General features: G+C 49.6%; 2 protein-coding genes across 9 annotated transcripts in view; one reads left to right on the top strand and one right to left on the bottom strand.

Annotated features, from left to right (window-relative positions):
• VRTN (vertebrae development associated) overlaps positions 1-1,323 on the bottom strand; it is a 28,796-nt gene extending 27,473 nt beyond the window's left edge. The window contains exons 1-2 of one of the 2 annotated variants that reach the window (XM_025869661.2): positions 1,261-1,323; positions 334-474 (exon numbers count right to left, since the gene is read on the bottom strand). In XM_025869661.2, coding sequence (XP_025725446.1) covers positions 334-413 — 80 coding nt within the window. In that variant the 5' untranslated portion in view covers positions 414-474; positions 1,261-1,323. The other variant, XM_025869659.2, reaches the window with a different exon arrangement.
• A 3,517-nt stretch (positions 1,324-4,840) lies between these two features.
• On the top strand, positions 4,841-24,922 carry ABCD4 (ATP binding cassette subfamily D member 4). Of its 7 annotated transcripts, XM_073895552.1 has the most exons (22): positions 4,841-4,966; positions 7,230-7,343; positions 13,087-13,205; positions 13,355-13,482; positions 14,624-14,763; positions 15,975-16,091; positions 16,457-16,582; positions 17,187-17,237; positions 18,667-18,761; positions 19,022-19,143; positions 19,245-19,336; positions 19,509-19,598; positions 21,129-21,337; positions 21,509-21,600; positions 22,113-22,149; positions 22,554-22,603; positions 23,014-23,066; positions 23,353-23,429; positions 23,723-23,779; positions 23,872-24,015; positions 24,093-24,208; positions 24,385-24,586. In XM_073895552.1, the coding sequence occupies exons 3-22, from the start codon at positions 13,172-13,174 to the stop codon at positions 24,451-24,453; spliced, it is 1,899 nt and encodes a 632-aa protein (XP_073751653.1). In that variant the 5' UTR covers positions 4,841-4,966; positions 7,230-7,343; positions 13,087-13,171; the 3' UTR covers positions 24,454-24,586. The 7 variants fall into 7 exon arrangements, with proteins under 7 accessions (XP_073751653.1, XP_073751649.1, XP_073751652.1 ...); XM_073895548.1 differs by lacking the exons at positions 4,841-4,966; positions 7,230-7,343 and adding an exon at positions 8,996-9,134; XM_073895549.1 differs by lacking the exons at positions 4,841-4,966; positions 7,230-7,343 and adding an exon at positions 12,190-12,310.
• The last annotated feature ends 334 nt before the right edge of the window (positions 24,923-25,256 follow it).

Genomic DNA, 25,256 nt, shown 5'->3' with positions numbered 1-25,256 from the left:
TTCCACTGCAGGGACTGATAAGTAAACAGACACATTAAGGTGGGGGGTGGGTGCTGGGTTGGGCAGCGGCATAGTAGAGACCATGATAGAGGTTTGGTCCAAAGCAGAGGGGGAGGGAGCAGTCAGATACAAATTCCAGGAGACTCACTTCAGCCAAGTCTTGAAGGGTCCATAGTTTTGTTTTCCTCTGAAGGGATATAACACAGGATAATGGATATAAATTTTAGCCAGTGGTTATGTTTTGCAATAAGAGATAAATTCGGATGAAGAAGAAAGTGAACACAAGGGCTCCAGAGTCAGACATCGTGGTTACATACAAGTTTCTCCACTTACCAGTCATGAGACCATGGCCATGTACTAATCCATCCTCCCGATGCCTCAATTTGTCTTCTGTGAAATAGGGCTGACAACATTATCTACCTCATTGGTTTGGTGTCCAATTAAGCAATCCATATAAAATGCCTGACACAGCTCCTGAAAAGTAGTAAGTATGCAGTGGAGGTTCACATCGACAATTTCCCTTTCTCTACTAGATCTTTCCTTCACCCTACAAATGTGTTGAAATATCTTTCCATCCTTGACCTCATATCTTCCTCTGACTGTTGGTACATTATTTGTTCCTTTTTTATGGTACAACTCAGAAAGAATCACCTATTCCTAATTGCCTATTTCCACTTTCTCACCTCCTCTCTCCTGAACCCGCTCCATGGAACCTGCTCTTGGCAAGGTTGCTGATAAGCTTCACAATGCTGTTCCAGTGGGCAATTCTGTTTCTGTCTCTGTAACCCCATAGCAGTATTCAACACAGTTGATCTGGCCATGCCTCATGAAGTGCTTGCCTGCTTCCCTTGGCTCCCAGGACACCACACTCACCTGGCTCTCTCCTCCTCCCTCCATGCTGCTGCTTCTCCATCTCCTTTGCTGGCTCTTTCTCCTCCTGTCCTGGTCCACTGCTAGATGTGAAAGTCCTGCGGGGCTCAATCCTCTGACCTCTTCTCTCTGTCTATGTTCACTTCTTAGGTGATCTCTTGTAATCTACTCATTTAAAATCCCACCTCCTGATGATTCCCACATTGATAGCGCCAGCTCATATCTCTCCTGAACTCAAGACAAAACAGCCGAGTGCCTATGTAACATCACCATTGGGTGTCCAGTAGGCATCTTCGATTCAGCCTGTCCATAAACAGACTCATGACTTACCACCTGTCCCTACCCAGAATCAGTTCTTCCTTCAGAGTTTCCTATCCCCGTAAATAGTACCATCATTCACTCGGTTGTTCAGGCCGAAAGCCTTAGAATCACTCTTGATTCCTCTTTCTCTCATTCCCCACACCCAAACTCAAATTCTGTCCATTATAGTTTCAAAATACATCCCAAATCTGATACTTCTCACTTCCTCTGAAGCAAGTGTCATATGGGGAAGCTGCCTTGGGCCTTTGAACCAGCCACACTGCAGGTGTTTTGACCTTGTCAGCCCATAGGATACATTTCAGATTAACTGATTACTCTTGAGTATTTTTTTTTAATTTTTCACTTTTACAATTTTTTTTTAAGATTTTATTTATTTATTTGACAGAGAGAGACACAGCGAGAGAGGGAACACAAGCAGGGGGAGTGGGAGAGGGAGAAGCAGGCTTCCCACGGAGCAGGGAGCCTGATGCGGGGCTCGATCCCAGGACCCCGGGATCATGACCTTGAGCCAAAGGCAGATGCTCAACAACTGAGCCACCCAGGCGCCCCTACTCTTGAGTATTTTTACACAGTTTCATCTTTTTTTTTTTAAGATATTATTTATTTATTTATTTATTTATTTATTTATTTGACGAGAGAGAGAGAGAGAGAGAGAGAGAGAGAGAGAGAGAGAACGAGAACACACCAGCAGGGGGAGCGGCAGACAGAGGGAGAGGGAGAAGCGACTCCCTATGGAGCAGGGAGACCCATGGACTCTGGGCTCACTACGTGGGCCAAAGGCAGACACTTAACTGACTGAGCCACCCAGGTGCCCCTGTTTCATCTTTTTCAAGAACATTCACATGCTCAGTAATTTCTTGTGGTGGCTATGAACTGCAGGTCCACTTTACCATCCTAATTTTATGTACAGGGAAACTGGGGGTTAGAATATTAACTTCATTCATTCCAAAAGTGTTCACTGAACACCTTCTATGCACCAGGCACTGGGCTGGGTGATGCAGGATATGAGGAGCACTAGGCAGGCATGCAGGGGTGAGAGGCAGGAATATTCTGTCTATAACTGAGGTGTGAACCAAGAGTTGAGAGAGCCAGAAGGTGATTGTGATTGTTTCTATATTGGGAGACAACTTTGGGAAGGTTTTATTGTGTGGGTAACATTTTTTTTTTAAAAAAAACCCACTTTAGGGGCGCCTGGGTGGCTCAGATGGTTGAGCGTCTGCCTTCGGCTCAGGTCGTGGTCCCAGGGTCCTGGGATCGAGTCCCGCATCGGGCTCCCTGCTCTTTGGGAGCCTGCTTCTCCCTCTGCCTCTCTCTCTCTCTCTCTCTCTCTCTCTCCCCCCGCCTCTGTCTCTCATGAATAAATAAATAAAATCTTAAAAAAAAAACCCACTTTAAACATACAGGCTCTTGTGTTCTTTCTAGTCCTTGCATTCCTAATTCCTACAGATGCCAATTATTTTCAATGGGTGTGTACTTATGCACACACAAACATGCATTGTAAAAACAAAATAGGGACTATGGCTTCTTTTAAACTTAACCATATTTTGTTTTTCTTGTAGATTTTATTTATTTATTTGAGAGAGAGAGAAAGAGATAGGGAGAGAGAGCACAAGTGGGGGGGGGAGAGGGAGACGCAGGCTCCCCGCCCAGCAAGGAGCCGGATGTGGGACTCGATCCCAGGACCCTGGAATCATGACCTGAGCCGAAGGCAGACGCTTAACCGACTGAGCCATCCAGGCGCCCCAAACCTAACCATATTTTGGCTATATCCAAGGATATTCATTGCTGCATTCTATGTATTAGCAAGAGAATATAGCCCACTAAAATGTCTATCAGGAGGGAACTGGATAAATAGTTCCTCTTTAGGTGGTGTATTTTATAGTGGGAAAAAAATGAGATAGGTGTATATGGTATGGAACAATCTCCAAGCTATACTATAAAGCGTAAAAAGCTAGGGTGCCTGGGCGGCTCAGTCAGTTAAGCGTGAGACACTTGATTTCGGCTTAGGTCATGATCTCAGGGTCATGAGATGGAGCCCCATGTCGGGCTCCATCCTCGGGGTGAGTCTGCTTGAGCTTCTGCCTCTCCCCGCTCCTACTCCTGCCTGCGTGCTCTCTCTCTCTCTCAATAAATAAATGTTTTTTTTAAACAAAGTGTAAAAAGCAAGCTGCAAGACAGAGTGTTTAAAAGGAAAAGTGTGTGTGTGTGTGTGTGTGTGTGAGAGAGAGAGAGGGAGAGAAAGAGAATAATAATCACACATATCAATCTGTATATACATAAAACATTTCTGGAAAAATTCCTAAGAAACCATGAACAGTAGTTGGGATGTGAGACAGACTTATTTTTCATTACATACTCTATCATCCTGTGTGAATTTTTTTACCATGTGTTAAAAAATTTTTTTTCTTTCTTTCTTTTTTTTTCTTCTAGTAATCTCTACACCCAATGTGGGGCTCGACCTCACAACCCCAAGATCAAGAGTCGCATGCTCTTCTGACTGAGCCAGCCAGGTGCCCCAATTAACTAGTGTTTTAATTGAAAAATTTAAACTGAACACCTTCTATGTGCCAGGCACTAGTTAACTTGGGTGCCTGGCTGGTTCAGTCAGAAAAGCATGCGACTCTTGTCTTGAGGTTGTGAGTTTGAGCTCCACATTGGGTGTAGAGATTACTAACAAAAATAAACTTTTAAAAAAACCTAGTTAATTAAAAACAAACTAAACAGGGCACCTGGGTGGCTCAGTCGTTAAGCGTCTGCTTTCGGCTCAGGTCATGGTCCCAGGGTCCTGGGATCGAGCCCCGCATCGGGCTCCCTGCTCCGCGGGGAGCCTGCTTCTCCCTCTCCCACTCCCCCTGCTTGTGTTCCCTCTCTCGCTGTGTCTCTCTCTGTCAAATAAATAAATAAAATCTTTAAAAAATAAAAAATAAAAAAATAAATAAAATAAAAACAAACTGAACAATAATAGCATGGGCATTTTTTCCATGTTACTGTACATTATATATAGTATAACTCTTATTACCACGTGCTGTTTAGATATTTCACGTGTATTAACTTACTATTTTCCACAACAACCCTCAATCATTATTCCATTTCACAGATAAAGAAACTGAGGCAACTTGCCCAAGGTCACACAGATATTAGGTGGTGGAGCAGGAATTTGAACCCATGTGACCTGGCTCTGAAGTCCATGCTCTTAACCATCTTGCGATGACACCCTTCTCCCGCTAAGGGCTGCAAAGTGTATTCTACAAAGTGATTGTGTCACACTTTATCTAACCACTCCTCCTTTGATATGCATTCTGGTTGCTTCTGGGATTTGGCTATTACTTACCGTGCTGCAGAAACACCCTCGTAATTAACCCTTCATGTTCTTGGCTAAATATATTTATAAGAGAAGTCCGGGAAGTGAAACCACTGCATCATCTAAAATTTGGTAGTATTGCCAAATTACTTCCCATTATTTTACTTCACCAGTGTATTCACCCCTTGTCTATGTATGAGAATGAGGAAGTAGCCCAGAAAGGGGAAATTCATCCTAGATGAAAACAGCGTGCGCAGAGACACTGACCTGTGTGTTTTATGAAATTGTCTAGCTCGTCTTTTTTCAACAAATATTTATTGTGCCCTTCCTGAGTGTGTTCAGAGAATGGAGACAGTCATGGCGAACACACATAGGCCATGCCTTCACGGGGCAGACAATCTGTGGAGAGAGGCGTTAATGAAGTAAACACACAGAGTGAAAAATGTAACAACAATGTGCAATAAATGCTATCAGGTGAGAAAACGGAGTGCTGTGGGAAGGAGTAATGGAGGCTTTCTTTAGAGAGGGTGGTCAGGAGAGGACCTGGGGAAGAGACGTTAGCTGGAGACAGAAGGAAGAGTAGAAATTAACAGAAGAGTTGAGGGGAACAAGGCTATTTCCTGGCCCCTAAAGAAGTTGGAGTGACAGGTGGGGCCAAGGCCCTAGAGCTTTTTGAAGCACTGAAGGGTTTAAGTGAGGTGTTGATCTCGTTTACATTTTTGCAGATTCCCTTCTGCTATGTAGGAACTGGATTAAAGCAGGAACAAGAAGTAGGGAAACCAGTTAGGAGGCTGGCCTAAGGTGGTGTAGGAGGACCTATAGATTAAAAGAGTCTCCAAAGATGCATCGATCAACTGCCATGTGTGGACTTCATTTGGATCCTGATTTTTTCTTTTAAGATTTTACTTATTTATTTATTTGAGCGAGATAGAGGGAGTGTGCTCCAGGGCAGGGTGGAGGGGAGAAGGGCAGGGCAAGGCAGAGGAAAAGAATCTCAAGCAGACTCATCCAAGCTGAGCACAGAGCCCCACGAAGAGCTCAGTTCCACCACCCTGAGATTCTGACCTGAGTGGAAACCAAGAGTCGGAGACTCAACTGACTGCGCCACCCAGGCGCCCCTGGATCCTGAATTTTTTTAACTGTAAAAAAAAAAAAAAAACACAGCTATGAGACGATTAGAAATTTGAACACAGTATATTTGATATTAAGGAACTATTTTAAAAAATTTTTAGGTATTCTGTCAGGTTTCCCACTATCCCCACTCCGGGATTAAAGAGTTGGAGGTTAGCTAGTAGATAATTTAGAAATGTAAACTAATATATTAATGAATGATATGATATACATAGCATTTTGTTATATTGCATTATAGTTTTTCCTATGCAGATATTTATATCTATATTTTCATAGTTGAGATCATACTTAAATCCAGTTGGTATTGGAACAATACCCTTATTTATTTATTTTTAAAGATTTTATTTATTTATTTGACAGAGAGAGACACAGCAAGAGAGGGAACACAAGCAGGGGGAGTGGGAGAGGGAGAAGCAGGCTTCCCGCGGAGCAGGGAGCCTGATGCGGGGCTCGATCCCAGGACCCTGGGATCATGACCTGAGCCGAAAGCAGACGCTTAATGACTGAGCTGCCCAGGTGCCCCAGAACAATACCTTTTAAAAGTTTAAAGTAATATATAGTGTTGAGGGGACCTGGGACAGATATGCCACCATACTCCAAAGCAGGATGCTTTTGAGAGTAAAAGGTGACAAGACCTGGAAACCTGAATTGTTCTAGCCAGGTGAAGTTGCTTGCCTTAATACTTTGGTTGCCTTATTAGTTTTTCAGAGATTGCATCCTGACATGTTTTATTTGTTTGATTTTCAAAGTGACAAAGCCATACTCGGGAAATCATACTTGGGAGGAAGTTAAGCTCTTGCCATCTCTGAGAAATGCTCAGTTATCTCCTCCATAAAGTTTGGACTCCCTGCCCCCATCCCCAGTTGGATGGCACTCCCTGAGGCTCTGGGGCAGTGGTTCTCAAAATGCTGGGGGTGGGCAATGCTGGGATTTTGTTCCTCCCCACACCCACCTACCAAGAGATATTTGGTAATGTCCGGAGACATTAGTGATTGCACAAATGGATCAGGGAGAGTGCTGCTAGAAGCTAGTGCGTAGAAGCTGGGAATACCATTCAGTATCCTACAGTACACAGGATAGCCTCCCTACTCCCCCAACAAAAAATTATCGGGCCCCAAAAGTCAATGCTGTCATGGTTGTGAAAACTTGCTGTAGGTACCTTTGTCACAGCACTTCATGAAGACAACTATAATTGTAAACAGGTTGACCTTCCCAACTAGACTGGCAGCTTCATGGGGACAGGTGATACATGTGTCTTCTTGGGTGTTTGGCATATAGTTCACACTTAATGAGGATTGAAGGAAGAGGGGCACCTGGGTGGCTCAGTCAGTTAAGCCTCTGCCTTTGGCTCAGATCATGATCCCCAGGTCCTGGGATTGAGCCCGGCATCTGGGCTCCCTGCTCAGTGGGGAGTCTGCTTCTCCTCCCCACCCCCTGCTTGTGCTCTCTCTTGCTTTCTCTCTCAAATAAACAAATAAAATCTTAAAAAAAAAAGGTTTGAAGGAAGATGAGGAGGTACGTCCAGATTCAAACCCTGTGAGATCATGCTGCTTGATTTATTTTTTTAATTAATTAATTAATTAATTTAGTGTTATACCATTTCCAGGTGTACAATATAATGATTCAACAATTCCATACATCACCTACTGCTCATCAGGACAAGTGCACGCCTTAATCCCCATCACCTGTTTAATCCAAACTCCCACCCACCTCTCCTCTGGTAAGCATCAGGTTGTTCTCAACAGTTAAGAGCCTGTTTCTTGGTTTGCCTCTTTTTTTTCCTTTGCTCTTTTGTTTTGTTTCTTAAATTACACATATGAGTGAAATCATATGGTATTTGTCTTTCTCGCAAACTGCTTGTTTTCTGAATTATTTCCCACCTCCCTTTGGGCACGGTAATGAGATGAAGTATTGCATTCTCCAACATTTAACAAATATTTACTAAGCACTTATACTGGCAGTGTTTTAGGTACTGGGAATACAGCTATGAGCAAGGCAGAGTCCCTGCTCAAAGAAAGTTTAATTTCAGAGGGGAAGACAAACAATAAACAAGGAAACAAGATGGCTTCAGACAGTGATAATTATCATAGAGAAAATACAAGTGGGGCACCTGGCTGGCTCAGTCAGTAGCACATGCAACTCTATTTTTCTTTCTTTTTTGTTTTTAAAGATTTTATTTATTTGACAGAGAGAGAGAGAGAGAGAGAGAGATCACAAGTGGGGGGGCAGAGGGAGAGGGAGAAGCAGGCTCCTGGCCGAGTACGGAGCCCGATGTGGGGCTCGGTCCCAGGACCCTGGGGTCACGACCTGAGCCGAAGGCCAACGCTTCACCAACTGAGCCACCCAGGCGCCGCTTTTTTTTTTCTTTTTAAAGATTTTATTTACTTATCTGAGAGAGAGAGAGAGAGAGGACGCTGGCGGTGGCCTGAGCAGGGGGGAGAGGGAGAGGGAGAAGCCGACTCTCCACCGAGCAGGGAGCACAGCGCAGTACTCCATCCCAGGCCCCTGGGATAATGGTTGGGGGGGGGGCAGGGGCAGACGCTTAACCCACTGAGCCACCCAGATGCCGGAGCATGCAACTCTTGATCTTGGGGTCCTGAGTTTGAGCCCCATGCTGGGTGTAGAGATGAAGGAAGGAAGGAGGGAGGGAGGGAGAGCGGGAAGGCAGGGTAATACAATAGGGAATGATGTGGGCAGGCTGGCATATTCTAGGTAGGGTGACCAGGTGACATTTGAACGAATTTTGAGAGCAAGCCATCCATGGGAAAGCTCCCAGCCAGGACAACTGCACTTGCAAAGATCCTGAGATGGAAACAGTAGCCTCTCAATGAAGATTTAAGGGAAAGGCGCCATCACTTTGCTATGGAAACAATCCAGAAGCATGATTTATGCTTTGTTTTGTTTTTTTGAAAGATTTTATTTTATTTATTAGAGAGAACGAGAGAGAGAGAGAGAGAGAGAGAGCATGAGAGGGGGGAGGGTCAGAGGGAGAAGCCGACTCCCCGCAGAGCGGGGGGCCGGTTATGGGCCTCGATTCAGCGACTCCAGGATCATGACCTGAGCCGAAGGCAGTCGTTTAACCGACTGAGCCACCCAGGTGCCCATGATTTATGTTATTAAAAGATCACTCTGGCTTCTGTGGGAGAATGTATGAAACATCTATATTCCGAGTCTAAAATATTTGTCATAAAATGGTCACATTTTTCGGCTGTTCTTGTCAAATAGGAAACCTCCCGGATCCAGCAGGGGGCGCTGAAGGCGCCCGGTCGACAAATGTAACACTCGGCACTCTTTGGTTCTTTTCGAGGGGTGGGTCGCTTCCGGGGGCGGCCTCGTCGCCCGGCGCCTTCCTCTCTATCCGCCCCTCTCTGTGGTCACCGTGGGCCCGCCCTCTTAGGCCGACCGAGTGCTCTTTGGGCTCTTCCCGCAGCCGGCTCCCGGGGCAGCGGGGCGAGGAGGGCGGAACTCGGCTCATGGCGGTCCCGGGGGCTGCGGCCGGGGCTGGCGCCAGGTGAGCAGGGCGGTGGGGAAGAGAGCCGGGCCTCTGGGTGCCCTCCCCGGGGCTGTGTGGCCGGGCCCCGGCGAACGAGGAGCTCGGAAGGGGCGCCCACCCTCCCGCGATCCGAGGCGGCCTCCAGCACTCTGGCTGTGGGATCCTCTGCCTCGGAATTGGCTCCCCGCCCCCGACGCAAGAAGTTCCAAGTGCACAGAATTGAGTTAATCGTCCTCAGTTCTTGGCACGCTGTGGTCCAGTGCAAGGTCCCTCTTGTCTTTACTTTATTATGTTCCTTATTCTCAATCCTATTTCACTCCCCTTCTCAGACCCCCACTCTGGTGTATTAAAAAACTGTACAGCCCAGCTTACGTAACTCTGCATGTCTCTTACCTTGAAAGATAGTGGTTTTTGAATTCCTATAAATGATAATATGCTGTGATTTAAAAAAAAAAAAACCTTTTTACTCAACGTTGTGTTTTTGAGATCATACATTCAGTAGTAGTCTAGTTTCCATTTCTGAAGGCTGCATAATACTACCCTATGTACTTTGGACCGCATTTTACCTATATATTCCCCAAGTGATGGACACTTAGAATGCTTCCAGTTTTTAACCACCTCAAATATACTGGCACTTGTCTCCTTGTGGATATGGGTAATATTTTTCTGGATTACCCACCCCAGGGTAGGATGCTAGATCATAACTAATTCTGCAGAATTGTTTTCTGGAATGGGCACATGAGTTTATACTTCCAACAGCATTGCATAAAGGTTCTGGCTTCCCCACATCCCTGGAATGTTTGGTATTGTTTGGTTTTCTGATGTTTATCAATCTGATGGGTTGTAAGGTGGCATATCCCATTGTGTTTTCCTGTATTAAGCATTTGGGTTTCCCCTTTTCTGAATAGCCTCGTTGTATCCTTTTCCCACTTTCCATGGATTTCCTATCTTCCTGACTTGCAGGAATTCCTTGTATGCTCTAGATTTTAATGTCTTGTTGGTTTTACACTCTTCACATACCTTCCAGAAGTCTTTTAATCTATGGCACTGTATTGAGCAAAAATAAATTAAGTCCATTAGTTTTCCCCTTTATCAAAATTTGTGGGTTTGGGGTCTTATTTGAGGAATATCTCCCCACTGTATCTTCATTAAGATATTGTTCCTTTCCTTCTGTTAAATAGAATTTCACATTAGATTTTTAATCTATTTGGAGTTTTAAAATTTTATCTTTCTAAGTGATTTGAGGTAATGACCTTAATTTTCCTTCACCATTTTCAATTAATAACTAATGAATTAATAATTAAAAATCGGAGGGGCGCCTGGGTGGCTCAGTTGTTAAGCGTCTGTCTGCCTTCAGCTCAGGTCATGATCCCAGGGTCCTGGGACCGAGCCCCACATCAGGCTCCCTGCTCAGCGGGGAGCCTGCTTCTCCCTCCCCCACTCCCCCTGCTTGTGCTTCCTCTCTCGCTGTGTCTCTCTCTGTCAAATAAATAAATAAATTCTTAAAAAAAAAAAATTGGAGAGCCTGTGGAGCATCATTAAGATTCTTGGACCTAGGCTGCCCTTGTCCAAACCCTGAGGCTTCCACTTACCAGGTGGGTGACAGGGCAAGTTACTTAACCTCTTTTGCTTCAGTTCCTTATCCATAAATCGGGTATAGTCTCCATCTCTTAAGGTTGTGACAATCAAATGAATTAATACATGAAAAACACGTGTAGAACAGTACTGGGCACATAGTATGTGCTTAATAAGTGCTGACAACTATTAGTATTACTATGACCTTTCTTGTGATATAACCTCTATCATGTGCCCATGTAAACATAGGTCTATTTTTTCTTTTTGGTCTCTGTCCCATTGGTCTTTTTGTTTCTATATTAAAACCACAATTTTGGGGCGCCTGGGTGGCTCAGTCGTTAAGCATCTACCTTCAGCTCAGGTCATGGTCCCAGGGTCCTGGGATCCAGCCCCGCATCGGGCTCCCTGCTCGGCGGGAAGCCTGCTTCTCCCACTCCCGCTCCCCCTGCTTGTGTTCCCTCTCTCGCTGTGTCTCTCTCTCAAATAAATAAATAAAATCTTAAAAAAAAAAATAAAACCACAGTTTTTCTGTATTAAAACCACAGCCCTGCACTATGATTTGTCTTTTTTTTTTTTTTTTTGAGAGAGAGAGAAGGGTGTGAACACGCGAGAGGCTGGGGCAGAGGGAGAGGAAGAGAGAGAATCTTAAGCAGGCTCCACGCTCAGCATGGAGTCTGACACAGGACTCAGTGTCACAACTCTGAGATCAAGACCTGAGCCGAAATCAAGAGTCAGATGCCCAACCAACTGAGCCACCCAGGCGCCCCTGATTTGTCTCAATAACTGATGGTTTGGGTCTCCAATTCCTCCTTTCCTGTTTTTCACGGTTGCCCTCAGCTGTTCATGGGCCTTTATATTTCCATATAAAGTTCCTCAGAGAAGTTCTGCTTGTGATTGGTATTATATTGAATTTATAGACTACTTTTGTTAGAAATGAGGTCTTTATAATGTTAAGTCATGCCAGCTCTATTTTTTTTCACATCCTATAACAGAGCTTTCGTTTTTCTTTTTAAAATGTCTTATCCTGGGGCGACTGGCTCGCTCAGTCGGTTGAGCTTGCAACTCTTGATCTTGGGGTTGTGAGTTCGAACCCCATGATGGGTGGAGAGATTACTTAAAAATAAAATCTTTTGGGGTGCCTCGGTGGTTCAGTCTAGGGTCGTAGTGCCATAGATTAAATTCAGGGGTGCATATTTAGGCGCCCCTAAAAATAAAATCTTAAAAAAAATGTGGGACACCTGGGTGGCTCAGTCAGTTAAGCCTCCGACTCTTGATCTCAGCTCAGGTCTCGATCTCAGGGCTGTGAGCTCAGGCACCACATTGGGCTCTATGCTGGGCTTGGGGGCCTACTTAAAAAAAAAATGTCTTATACATTCTTTTTAAAAGTTAATTCCCGGATGTTTTACAGTTTTTTGTTTTTTTTTTAAAGATTTTATTTATTTATTCATAAGAGACAGAGAGAGAGGCAGAGGGAGAAGCAGGTTCCCTGCTGAGCAGGGAGCCCGATGCGGGACTCAATCCCAGGACCCCCGGATCACAACCGGAGCCGAAGGCAGACGCTCAACCATCTGAGCCACCCAGGCGCCCATGTTTTACAGTTGTTTTAATGCTTTTCTTTTGTAAGTGACCTCATATTTTCTTTATATTTTCCAGTTTGTTATTGTTGGTATAGAAACACTGTTGATATTTGTATGTTAACCCTATATCTAGCTGAACTCCTTTTATTTCCAGCATTTGTCTATTGATTTGCTCGTTGCTGTGTAAATGATCACATTATCTGCAAATAAAGACAATCTCTTCCCTTTTAATTCTTTTACCTCATTTATTTTTCTTGCTTTATTGATTTAGCCAGGACGTTAAAATCCTTTTTTTTTTTTTTTAAAGATTTTATTTATTTGACAGAGACACAGCGAGAGAGAGGGAACACAAGCAGGGGGAGGGGCAGAGGGAGAAGCAGGCTTCCCATGGAGCAGGGAGCCCGATGCGGGGCTCGATCGCAGGACCCCTGGATCATGACCTGAGCCGAAGGCAGACGCTTAACGACTGAGCCACCCAGGTGCCCCAGGACGTTAAAATCTTTGATGGGCTTTCTTGTCATGTTTGTGACCATAAAGAGGATGTGCCTGAAGTTTCTTCATTAACTATGTTTTATTTATTTGTTTATTTTTTTGCTGTAAATTTTTGGTAAATAACCTTTTATAGCATTTACCAGCTTAAAGAAATCCCTTTCTCTCCCTGGTCTGTTCCCAGTCTACTGCCTTCAGCATCAGTAAACCATTCTTCCTGCATGGCCTGGACCCCTCTCCAGAACAGTGTAGATCAACTTGGTAACTGCTCTGTAAGGCTTAACTGCCCTCTTCGGGTTCTCTCGACTTCTCCTGCATCTCTTCTTCAGGCCCAGGTTAGATCTGCAATTTCTCCAGCGGTTCCTGCAAATACAGAAGGTTTTGTTTCCCTCCTGGTCATCACAGAATGCCTTGATGTTCCTGACCCTGTTGTGTGTCGCCCTACTGAGTGAGTGAGTGAGCCCAGGCTACAGGGGGAGGGCAGCCTTGGTTTGGGGTCCCTTCTCTCTGGGGAGTTGATAAGGCAAGGACTCAAGGGGAAGACTCCTTGTTTTCTCCCCCTTCACCACTGACTTTGGACCCCTCTCCCCACCTCAGAACAACTGGTGATCTACCAGGTTGGCTTGATCCCCAGCCAGTACTATGGGGTCCTGGGAAACAAAGACTTGGATGGGTTTAAGACCCTGACATTCCTGGCTGTGGTGCTCATCGTTCTCAACTCCATGGTAAGGTCTTCTCCCTGTGTTTCTCTTCCTCTCTAGCCTAGGGTAAGCACGGTGTCCACTGGGACTTAGCCACCAGGAAGCAGAAATCAAGCTGTGCGTGTGTGTTCCCTCCCTTTCTGGGAACTGGAGGTCAGAAGGGCATTGATCTTGTTGTTGGGCCCAATCCCTGGGATGTTTTCGGCTCCCAGGACTTGGCCACGAGGTTCTGGTTTAAGTCAGTGTTTAGCAAAAATGATCTTGTCCCTTCCATTCCCATTACTCTTGCTTCAGGGAACTCCCAAGCATTTGAAAACTGGGATCAGCAGCCAGGGGGGTATTGCTTCTCTGTGGGGCTGAGGCCCTGGTTCAGCCTGGCACTGTGTCACACCCCTCCACCTTTGCACCTGCTGCTTTCCTGCAGAATGGCTTCCTTCCCCACCCTGTTCACTTGGTTAATGCCTGCTCACTTTTCACGTTCTGCTGTTGTCACTCCTTCAAGTCCTCCTTAGCCTTCTCTTTCATGTTTCCTCAACCAAACTCTGCCCTCTTCTCTGCTTAGCTAATACTTTTAGTTAACCTCTGCTGTAACACTCCTCACACCCTTGTAATTGTTTCTTTGCTAGACTGAGCTCAGTGTCACTGCCTTGGACGTAGCATGTAGCTGCTCCATCCCTGGTGAACAGTGAGTCAGGCCTCTGCTAGGACTCAAGCCTAATGCTCTGCCTGCCTGTGTGGCCTGTTCTCTTGGGGAATCCGCTTCTCATCACACTTGGGCACTTTGGATGGGTCTTCTGGTGGTAAACACCTGTGTATACAGAACTCTGTTCCAAGTTTTGGTGAACAGAAAAGTGAGAACATAAATGGCATAGAAGATACCATCCCCAATATCCGGAAGCTCACCTGCTCTCAGGATAAGACAGTACAACATAAGGGGCCAGAGACCTGTGCTTGGCGATGGAAAGAGCATGACGGGGAGGGAGGGAGAGAGGGAAGAATCGCCTGACTTGACACTTTAACCCAGAAGTGCTGAGTGGACAGAGACTAAGCGGAGTGGGCTGGGACTGGTCAGCAGATGCACTCTGCCAGCCCCGAGCTCCTCGCTGAGATGTGCAGAAGCCACCTCTCCCTCTTCCTCACGTCCTCTCGCTTCCCCACTGCACAGCTGAAGAGCTTTGACCAGTTCACCTGCAACCTGCTGTATGTGAGCTGGAGAAAGGACCTCACCGAGCACCTTCACCGCTTCTACTTCCAAGGCCGCGTGTACTACACCCTTAACGTGCTGCGGGATGACGTCGATAACCCGTAGGCGCCCCCCCTCCGTCCTCCCCACCCTCTGCAGGGTTCTGTCAGTCTGGCCCCGCCCTGGAGAGTCCCTGCGGTGGGCCCTTTGAGATCATCCACAGTTCTCTGCAAATGTTGATAAGTGTCATAGGGGAAGGGGGACTCCATGGAGAAACCCCCGGGCAGCCGCGGGGCTGAGAATAGGGCATATAAGTTAGGAGCGGCCCCCTTTTGTCCATTTTATACCCTGTGCTTCCCAACCAGGCACCCTCTGAGGAAAGTGTCCTTGCTCGCAAACCAGCTCTTGGATTTTCAGCAGTAAAAAATTATTGCTGCCCGGGACTCAGTGTAAGATTCAGATCTTCATTCTGTCACCTCCCAGTTGACAGGCCTTCGTTCACCGAGCCTCAGGTTCCCTTTCTAGAAAATGGGGGTGATAGTTCCTATCTCAAGAATATCTCAAAGGATATTCATGCAATGCACATGTGGGGTGCCTGGCACATCGCAAGTGTCCCAGTGTGAGTTAGCGCTGGTTATTTCACAGGTGAGGAAACTGAGGCCCAGAGAATGCAAGTGACTTGTCCAAAGTCATGTCTCCCATTGGAAACGGGAGTCAGAGCGGCCCTGGTGGTGCAGTGGGACATACGGGGTCTCTCCTCACACTCCCTCTCCACTCACCACCCCCAGGCACTTTTCTGCCTGTGGTGACCTTTCGTCAGCTCAGGCTGAGCTTTGGGGCAAAGATTCTTGGGATTCCTGTTGCCTCTTATCTTTCTCTTCTAGGCTTCTCCATGACTCAACCCATATGAAGCTTCAGCAGCCAGATAGCTAAAATGGGGGCAGGCGCAGGTTCCCAGAAGGGATTGGGAGGAGGCAGAGAGAAGGGGTAGCTTTCTGGCTCGTCCAGAAACTCAGCTCTTCTACCCTCGGGTCGTTCTCTGGTGCTACTCAGAACTGGCTCAGGACCCCTGGGTACTGGCCCTTTGATTTGCTACTTTTCCTGAGGGGTAAACTGAGGCACCCTAAGAAGTAACTCTTCAGAACCCTGTTTAAAGGTCCTAAAGGTCTGAGTGCCTCTAGGAAAGCCAGCGCTTGTCGGGGTCCGTCTTCCCCGGGACCCCGGGACCGTGGCTAACAGTGCTGAAAGGCGCGGTCAGAGCAAGAGGTAACCTCAGCCCTCTCCACCCTTCGCGTCCCGCTCCCTGGTCCGGTTGCTTTGTGGTTGGCTCCAGGGACCAGCGCATCAGCCAGGATGTGGAACGGTTCTGCCGACAGCTCAGCAGCATGGCCAGCAAGCTGATCATCTCCCCTTTCACCCTCATCTACTACACCTACCAGTGCTTCCAAAGGTGAAGCCTCTCCTCCCCCACCCCACCCCCAGGTGTTTCCCCCCGAGGTCCCTCCCTCACATGAGCTCCCCCAGGTCAGGGTCCAGAAGAGGCCGGTCTTCCTCCCTCCCGCCTGCAGCCCAGGAAGGCTTCCCCTGTCCTGTGCTCGGGCCCCCGCCCTTCCTTTGGACACATGGCTTTTCAGTGTCACAGGGGTCCTGGTATCTGACAACCTGGACCAGGTACCCGCTGCCCCCACAAAGGAGCAGAGGTCCCACAGGACTGCTGGCTGAGATTGGACGAGGGCTGCTTGAAAGAGCAAGAAGCAGGGCTGAGGCCTGCGGGGATATGTGACACCCCCCACCCTCCCTTTCTCTGCCTTCCAGCACAGGCTGGCTCGGGCCTGTGAGCATCTTCGGGTATTTCATCCTGGGAACCCTTGTGAACAAAATGTTGATGGGGCCCATCGTGGCAAAGCTGGTGCAGCAGGAGAAGCTGGAGGGGGATTTCAGGTATGTCTCCCTTGCTTGAGGTTTCTGGGCCGAGCATAATGCTTAAGGAGTGGGATCTCAAGTAAGACAGCCTCCCTCGAGTCCCAGCCTGTGCTAGTTACTAGCCATGTGCTCTTGGGTGAAGTCTTGAACCTCCCTAAACTTCGGTTTTCCCATCTCTAAAATGGGGATGGTACTGTTGCCTGCAGAGGGGATTGTGAGGAGCATTATTGAGGTTCTAGGTGAGAAGCAGCAAGAGCGGTGTCTGGTTGGCCGTCATCATCCCTTGGTCTTCTCATGTGCTTCTGTTCCAACCTTCCTGTTTTGGCTCAGCCAATAGATCCAGCCCCTGCACTGTGCTTCTTGGCCTCCTACTTCAGGTTGGGCCCTGGGAGGAGGTGGTGTGGGCAGGAATGCACCTGTCCTCTGGGGAGGTGAGGGGTTGTCCTGTCTGCAGGGCTCCTGCCACCCCACCCAGGCCCTGCGACAGCTCAGGGAAGGGCTGGGCCTTTTTGAGGTGGAGCCAGGTTCCTCTTCGTCTGGAGATCTTCTTGGTCCAGGCTAGAGAAAGGAGAAGGGCCAGTATTGCCCGTTGTCAGCACACATTTGCTTTTGGTCTGCCCAGGTTCAAGCACATGCAGATCCGGGTGAATGCTGAGCCTGCTGCTTTTTTCAGGTGAGTCAGGTGGGGATCGTTTCCTTCTGCCTCATCAGAGCTGATAGTGGAGATGGCAGAAAAGGAAAGACGAACTGTACGGCCCTCCCACCATCACTGAACCCTGGGGCTGAGCATCCTTACCCTTGGCTATGACCCTTGCCTCATGTCTCTCACTGCCCTTGTCTGCCTCATCCTTAGGTCCAGGGATTTGCTTCTGAAGCTGGTTGTTCCTTCTAGTGACCCAGCAGGGGGCCTAAATTTGTTCCAAGAATGAAACGAGTGAATGCTTCTTGTCTTGGTGATGACTATAAGGCATTGCCTCTGCCTCTGTTTTTCCATCTACAAAATGGCTTTCTGCCAGTGCCTGATGGCCGATTAAAGTCTCCGAGACTGATCCTTTGTCTCTGTAGGATGGGAGGGAAAGGAGGCCTCAGGAGATCAGGAGACCTGCTCCCCACAAACATTGTCCAAGTAGAACAAAGTGTCTGATTATAGCAGCATTGTGCAATCTCCTTCCTTCCCTCAGGGTCAGGATGGGTTCCTGGGCCCTGCCTTCTGTGGGACCTCTGGAGTCATTGTTTGGTGCCAGAGAGATAACTCAGGCCCCAGAGGTGTGTGTTAAAGGAGTGGAAGCTGCTCTTGGATCACCTGGATCTAAATAACTCGAGGACCTTTGCACTTATTTGTCTTTGCTGCATTTTGCAGCTGCCACCACTTGGGGGCGCCAAGAATACTAGGAATCTATGAGGTGGGGTTTGGTTGTGAGGCGGTAGGGCTGGGCCTGTGCTAAGTGCTTTTGGGTTCTGCAGCCTCTCATGAAGTTCTGGGCTCTGGGGAAAGCAGGTTGGTTCTTGGAGCTCTAGATGGGTTCTTCCCTGGCTTCTCTGTCCCTCTAACACTTTCCATGTGCCAGGGGAGGAATGCAGTGCGTCTGCCTGCCCCCCCCAAACTGACAGCTCAAGGACAGGGACTATGTTATCCCCTTGTGTATCTCATTTGGCTAACTAGCACAGAGCCTGCCACCGAGCAACTGCTCCGTGTATAGTCGCTTAATAATGACAGCTGTTATTTTTTAAGGGTCCCTCTTCTGCCTGGCACTTTCTATTTAGAAATTCTCTAACTTATTTTGTAGGTATGATTAGCCCCATTTCACAGAAGAAGACACTGAAACTCCGAGGCTTCAGTAACATTAGTCACCCAGCTAGTAATTGGCCAGAGCCAGGATTTGAGCCAGATCTGCCCAGTCTAGAGTTCATGTTCTTTCCCCAGACAATACTGTGCGGAGTAAATGAAGCAGTGAATGGATGCTAGTGGCAGAAAGGGTCTGAGATGAAGACCATTTGGATATAGGCTTGGTCCCCAAAGGAAAGTGTGATGAAGGCTAGAGGTTCCCCTGGCCTGGCTGAGGCTTCCCAGGCCCCATCAACATCCCAGCCTTTCTCGTCAGAGCTGGGCATGTGGAACACATGAGGACAGACCGCAGGCTGCAGAGACTCCTTCAGACCCAGAGGGAGCTGATTTCCAAGGAGCTCTGGCTGTACAGTAGGTGGAGGGAGCCCGGGGAGGCAGGAGCCCCAGGGGCGGGATAGTCTGCTTCCCTCCCTGACCTCCCCGCTTTCTCTCTGCCCTAGTCAGTTTGCCGGGGTGAAGGAATTAACCACGGGGAGCGACTGTCTTTGCCAGGAGTGTCCTCGGGAGAACGAGGCTCCAGGGAATAGCTTGGTCCTACTTGGCTTCCTCTTCCCTCAGAGCACATCAGTGGTTCCTGGGTCTCTTACCCTCGGTGTTTCTGCCTTCTGCAGTCGGTGTCAACACATTCGACTATCTGGGCAGCATCCTGAGTTACGTTGTGATGGCCATCCCTATTTTCCGTGGTGTCTATGGAGACCTGAGCCCCACAGAGCTCAGCACTCTGGTCAGCAAGGTGAGGCTCCCTCCTGGTGACCCCTCATGCCGTCCCCCTCTGCCCTTCGGCCCAGCGCCTCGGAGTCAAGGCCGGTGCTCACTGCGCGCTGTCCTGTGCAGAATGCCTTCGTGTGCATTTACCTCATCAGCTGCTTCACCGGGCTCATCGACCTCTCCAGCACCTTCTCAGATGTGGCTGGTTACACACACAGGTGAGGCTGCGTCCGGCCCCTCTCCAGGTCCTGAGCAAAGCGGGTGCCACTGGGAGAAGTAGCTGAATGAAAAAAGGAACAGAAAAGCCACATGGCAGTGGGTGTGAGAGAGGAGGAGGGATGCGTTCACCTGGGCCCCCAGGCCCAGCTCAGGTTTTCACTTCTTGCCCAGAATCGGGGAACTTCAGGAGACCCTGCTGGACATGTCCCTGAAGTCGCAGGGTGGCGAGGTCCCGGACGAGAGCGAGTGGGACATGGACAGGTGGGTGCCGGGCTGGCAGGGCAGTGCCGTGGTGGGCGTGCCCAGCTGGGGTTCGCCCCGGAGCCCTGCCCTTTCCCAGGCGGGCAGCAGAGTTGTGCAGAGCAGATACCAGGCCTCTCTGCCTGGTGCCAGGCACATCACAGGTGTTCCCAGGCAGGAGTGCTGTTCTGACATCTGTTGTGGTCACCTGCACCTTCCCCCAGCTGCAGGAAGCATGGTGCACACTCCTGCCTGGGCCCGAGACGACAAATCAGGATTTCTGAGCAGTCTGCCTCCTACTGAGCCCTGCCGCCTGCCCCTTTCCTCGGGGTCTGCCTGTTCTCTCTTCCCCAGGCCTCGCTCACCCTCACACATGGCTTTACTTGTGTATCCTGTTTTTGTTTTTTTTTTAATTATTTATTTGAGAGAGAGAGAGAACACAAGTGGAGGGGCGTGGCAGAGGCAGAGGGAGAAGCAGAGGGAGGATGCGGGGCTCGATCCCAGGACCCTGAGACCATGACCTGAGCTGAAGGCAGACACTCAATGGACTGAGCCACCCAGGCGTCCCTTTACTCATGTCTCCTTGCATGCGTTGTGATGTTTCTGGCCTTTCTGTGCACTGAGGATTTGTTTTCATGTTCTCACTTTCTTGGGCTAATTACTCAACTGTTCTGTGTCTCCGTTTCTTCATCACTGTGAGGGGAACAGTAATGGAACCTTCCTCTTAGAATGGTTGTGAGGATTAGCTGTCACAGTGCGTGGAAAGTGCTTGGACAGTGGCCACAGAGTAAGCTTTCAAAAGTGGAAACAGCCTGCGTTCCAGGGCCTACACACAACTCCCTTCCGAGGCACTAAAGCCTTAACTGTTGCCCCCGTTCAGAATTCAGGCTTCGTGCAGCTGTGGGCCTGGGGCTGGGGGGATGGCTCGGCGACTGTAGGAGACCAGAGGTGCTGTTCTCTGGGGGAAAGAGGCGTCTGTGCAGAACCAGAAACTCCAGGTCCCTTTCCGACCACCACATCCGTCCTGTCACACGCCCTGGTCACACGCACTGTGCACACCCACCAGGGTTAAGGTTAGACAACTTCAGCTCCGTGACCCTGAGTGAGTTACTGAGCCACCTGACTTGGTTTCCCCCTCTGCCAAGTGGGGATGACGTTTGTGCTCAGTGGGTGTTAAAGCTGATTAAGATCAGTCACGGCGGGCCTTTGCACAGCCTGGCACAAAGTAGGTGCCCTCAGCCCTACCTCTGTGTTCGTGTGCCCGAGCTGCCGTAACAAAATACCACAGACTGGGTTGCTTATCTAAGACATTTATTTTCTCACGGTTCTGGAGGCTGGAAGTCCAAGATCAAGGTGTTGGCCAGGTTGGTTTCTCCCGAGGCTTCTCTCCTTGGCTTGCAGATGGCCGTCTTCTTGTCTTCACAAAATAATTGTGTTATTTTGAGAACACGGTTTATCCCATAACAACCCCCCCTGTCCAGAGGTGAGGCCCCCGAGGAGAAGACCCTGTCTCCCAGCATACTGACACTACTTCTCTCCCCTCGGTCGCAGGGCCCCAAAGCGGCCGGTCACAGAGCCAACAGACACAGCTTTTCTCCTCGAGCGGGTCTCCATCTGTGCCCCCTCCTCTAATAAACCCTTAATCAGGGATCTGAGCCTGAAGATCTCTGAGGGGCAGAGCCTGCTCATCACAGGCAACACGGGCACGGGCAAGACGTCATTGCTCCGGGTTCTCGGTGGCCTCTGGGCAAGCACACGGGGTGAGAGCCAGCCCTCCCTGCCTCTGAGCCAGCCTTGGCCCGGTGGGATGCGTGTGCGTGCGTGCGTGTGCGTGTGTGTAAAAATCCAGGCCTTTTTGTTGGGGAGAGGAAATGAGAGGCAGTTACTTTGTCTGGGAGATCTCAAAATGGAGGTTTCTGTGGGCTCTGCAGGCTCAGTGCAGATGCTGACGGACTTTGGACCCCATGGGGTGCTCTTCCTGCCACAAAAGCCATTCTTCACTGATGGGACCCTTCGGGAGCAGGTCAGCCTGGGGCCCGCACCTCCCTCTACCCTAACGGAGACTTCTGGCAGTATGACAGGTCTCAGCTCTAGAAAGTTATGGGGCGGAAGGTGGGGTAGTAAATGGCTCCTGCTCAGGAACTCCCTCGTTCTAAGAACATTTTATTCACTTCTGTGGATTGGGCCACGTCGTTAGAGCAGCTCCTGGGGGCAGGTTAACCTGTGGGGGCCGAAACCAAATATCACATACATTTTTTGGCCACCGAGGTTGGATTCTGGACGCTGTGCCCTTAGGAGGCTCACAGACTCTTTCCCCTCAGACACAAATCTGAAGGTTGCAATGACCCTGTCGCACTATCTGCTGGCCCAGACTTTCCCACTGGACCCTTGGCCGGAGTGTTCCTTGCCGTCCTCAGGTGGAGAGGAGCCTGGCCTCTGGCAGTTGCTGGGGCTGTTTCTGAGGGAGGATAGGCTGTATGCAGCACTGCCTCTCATGGGCCCTCATCTTAGACCTGTGTGGTTTTGTTTTATCAGGTGATCTATCCCCTGAAGGAAATCTACCCGGACTCAGGTGAGCTGGGCCTCCTTGGGGCATGTCCTCCCATCTAAATTGTCCCTGCTCTGCCTGACTGGGGCCTCGCCAGTGCCTCTTGGCAGAGGCTCCGGCAAGGCTGCTGGTTTGAGGTAGTTTTCTTCTCCTTCAAGTGTTTACTATTTTGGGGTCTGTACCCTGACCTCATCTTGTTCTGTCTTCCCCTACCTTGAGGAGAGACCCTCATTGGAGGAAGGGAAGGGACTACTTCCTTCGCCTGGCCCTTCTTCTGTGTATTAAGTGGTATAACCCCGTCACTGCAGAGCCTTAGTCCAGAATCTGGCGCCCCCCACCCCAGCCCTGGCCCCTTCCACAGTGTACCCCCTCTCTTCTGGCTGCCCAGAAGGAGCTGACTTCTTGAAGAAGGCTTGTCTGTTTTGCAGGTTCTACTGATGATGAGAGGATCATGAGGTTCTTGGAGTTGGCAGGCCTGGTGAGTATGGGCAGGGACCCTGAGGCCCAGGCCCACCTGGTAGCACTGACCACAAGGGCTGGTCCAGCAGAGCCGGCATAGTGCCCGGGGCTCAGGACCAGAAGTGTGAGCCTGGACTGCAGGAGTAGGAATAGAAAGTGGTGAGGGGAGCAGTTGGCCAGGTACAGGCAACCAGAGGGTGCATTCTCTGCATCGACTTTTAAAATGATACTAAAACTAAGTCTGCTTAGCAGACGTAAATAGTGTAGTTGATAGGATAGTCCTCCCTGCGGGGCACAGACCGTTCCCGCAGCCCCTGCCACGGTGCGTGCGCTGCAGGGCTGTAGCTGCCTCAGAGGTGTGTGTGGAGAGATGACAGGAAGCAGGGATGGGCCCTCTCACAGACAGCATTCCCTCTGGGTGTGTTACAGTCCAGTTTGGTGACCAGGACAGAGGGTCTGGACCAGCAGGTCGACTGGAACTGGTAAGAAGGGAGTTGGGGTGCCCCCCCCCCACACAGTGGGTTTCAGGTGTTTGCTGGCCCATCAGGGGCATGTTCATGCCCTCAGGAGCAGCGTTTTGGCCTCACCTCATGTGGGCAGCCCATCTCATGATGGGCTGGACTGTGGTTGAAAGGGGAGGGTGATGTCCGTCTGTCCCGGGGGCTAGCCTCTCTGCCCCAAGAACCTCTTCTTGCTTAGACCCCATTCTATGCAAAAGCCAAGCCATATCCTCCTTCCTCTAGCGGTCCTTTCATTGCCATTCCTCAGGTACGATGTTCTGTCCCCAGGAGAGATGCAGAGGCTCTCCTTTGCCCGGCTCTTCTACCTACAGCCAAAGTATGCAGGTGAGGTCTGCCCCAGCAGTACGCATGCCCGGTACTGTGTGCTCACAGGGGTGTGTGTGTGTGTGTGTGTTCCATGTGTAACCGCGGGGGCATTCAGACACGGAGGAGAGCACCCCTGTGCGTGGCCGGGCATCTCTGTCCCTGCAGGGGAGGATGCCAGAGCTCTGCCTGTGCGACAGCAAGGTTGGCATCCCCAGAGCAGCTCGGGATGTGTTACACCACCCATTCTCGAGCATCCTGCCATGGCAGCAGCTGGAGCCAGCCTAAAAAGCTTGCGATTTTATGCTTCTCAGCCTCTGCCGTCAATAAGTGGGCAACACCCCCAGCTGTGCCTGGCGGAGGGATGGCAGGTGTGAACTTCTTCAGGGACTGGCGTCCTTGGGGGAACTAAGGAGCGCTGGTTTGAGCGGTTCTAGGAAGTGCTGGTGCTTACTCTAGGAAGCTGGGGGATTTCATCCTGCCGCTGGTAGAAGGCTTCCCAGGTGGAGCCTCGCCCTCTGCTTTTTTGGCCCACGCTCTTCCTGTGGCAGGGCTCCTGTAAGCCAGAGCAGCTTCCAGCCAGCCTTGCCCTGGGCCCCAGGCAGAGGTGAGCGTGGTTTGGAAGAGAGGCAGAGGTGGGCCAGGGGCAGGAGCCGATCTCTTCCTGCCGGATTCTGCCCTCAGTGCTTGATGAAGCCACCAGTGCCCTGACCGAGGAGGTGGAGAGCGAGCTCTACCGCATTGGCCAGCAGCTGGGCATGACGTTCATCAGCGTGGGACACCGACGTAGCCTCGAGAGGGTACCCAAGCTCATAGAGATGGCCTGAGGAGGAGGAAGAGCCCAGAGGCTGGGCCTGACGAGGGCCAGGGGCCCTTCCAAATGGGGAGTGGGGGTGGCGGAGAGGGCAGGTGAGGGATGGCCTCCCGTTGGCTGTGGTCAGCGCGGCCTGATCTGCGTCGTGCTGGTCTCTTGCAGTTTCACTCCTTGGTTCTGAAACTCTGTGGAGAAGGAAGATGGGAACTGATCAGAATCAAAGTGGAGTGAAGCCAAGGGTGTGGCTGGCCCCTGGAAGAAGTGCCCAGCTCGGGGCAGATCGGCATTCTCCCGGAGAGACCGGGGGAGGGGGGCCTGCGGGGCACGGGAGACCCCTGGCTCGCCTCCCAGGCCCTGTGCAGGGGGCACTGGCAGCAGGGGGGGCCTGGCTGGTGTGCGGCTCGCTGCAGGGCACCCAGTCCTGCCAGGGTGACTCCTGCCGCCTCAGCCAGAGCTCCCTGCACTCAGGGTGCTGATTGCTTACGAACAGCCTCAGATCGTGTTTTCTAAAGAAAAACCTAGAAGTGTGGAATCTGTGAGAAATGTAGGGTCGTTGTGGAGACAATATTGGGCTTAAAGTCACGCAATCCAGAAATCTTTTAAATCCATTAAATTTTGTAGCAATAGATTTTTTAACTTTAATCGACTATTTAACTTTTATAACTTTTTTTTTAAAGATAAACATTTCTTACAAATTGCAGCCTTCTTCCTTTTCTCTTTATTTTCCACTGTAAGGTGACCTTTTAAATTGAATCCACAGACTTGTATTTGGGAACCTGGGGGGAAGGGAGATGCACTCTCCATTGTACTGGAAACTTCTGCGCCTGGTTTTTCACTTCACTCCACACCTGCACTTTCCCTTTGCCAGTTGTACCTGAGTCACTAACCTCTAGGGCCCTTCTGTTTTTCTTGTCCTAACCCAGGTAAAAATAAATCTCTTTCCCTTTAGTCAACTAAAATAAGGTCAGAGATTTTTCAAAAATAATCTTTGTGAGGAAACAGCAACAACGAGAGGAACAGACAAAATCCAGAAA

This window comes from Callorhinus ursinus, unplaced genomic scaffold, assembly GCF_003265705.2.
Source record: "Callorhinus ursinus isolate GAN/ISIS: 27379988/994484 unplaced genomic scaffold, GSC_fseal_2.0 scaffold8, whole genome shotgun sequence".
NCBI classification, from domain to species: Eukaryota; Metazoa; Chordata; class Mammalia; order Carnivora; family Otariidae; genus Callorhinus; species Callorhinus ursinus.
This window is presented reverse-complemented; position numbering and strand designations above follow the sequence as displayed.

Bases quoted from the DNA above. Each gene is read 5' to 3' on its own strand.
- ABCD4 (XM_073895548.1), top strand. From the start codon at position 9,097: ATGGCGGTCCCGGGGGCTGCGGCCGGGGCTGGCGCCAG. The intron at 9,135-13,086 runs GTGAGCAGGGCG...TCTCTTCTTCAG, and splicing joins GCGGCCGGGGCTGGCGCCAG to GCCCAGGTTAGATCTGCAAT. The intron at 16,583-17,186 runs GTATGTCTCCCT...TGGTCTGCCCAG, and splicing joins AAGCTGGAGGGGGATTTCAG to GTTCAAGCACATGCAGATCC.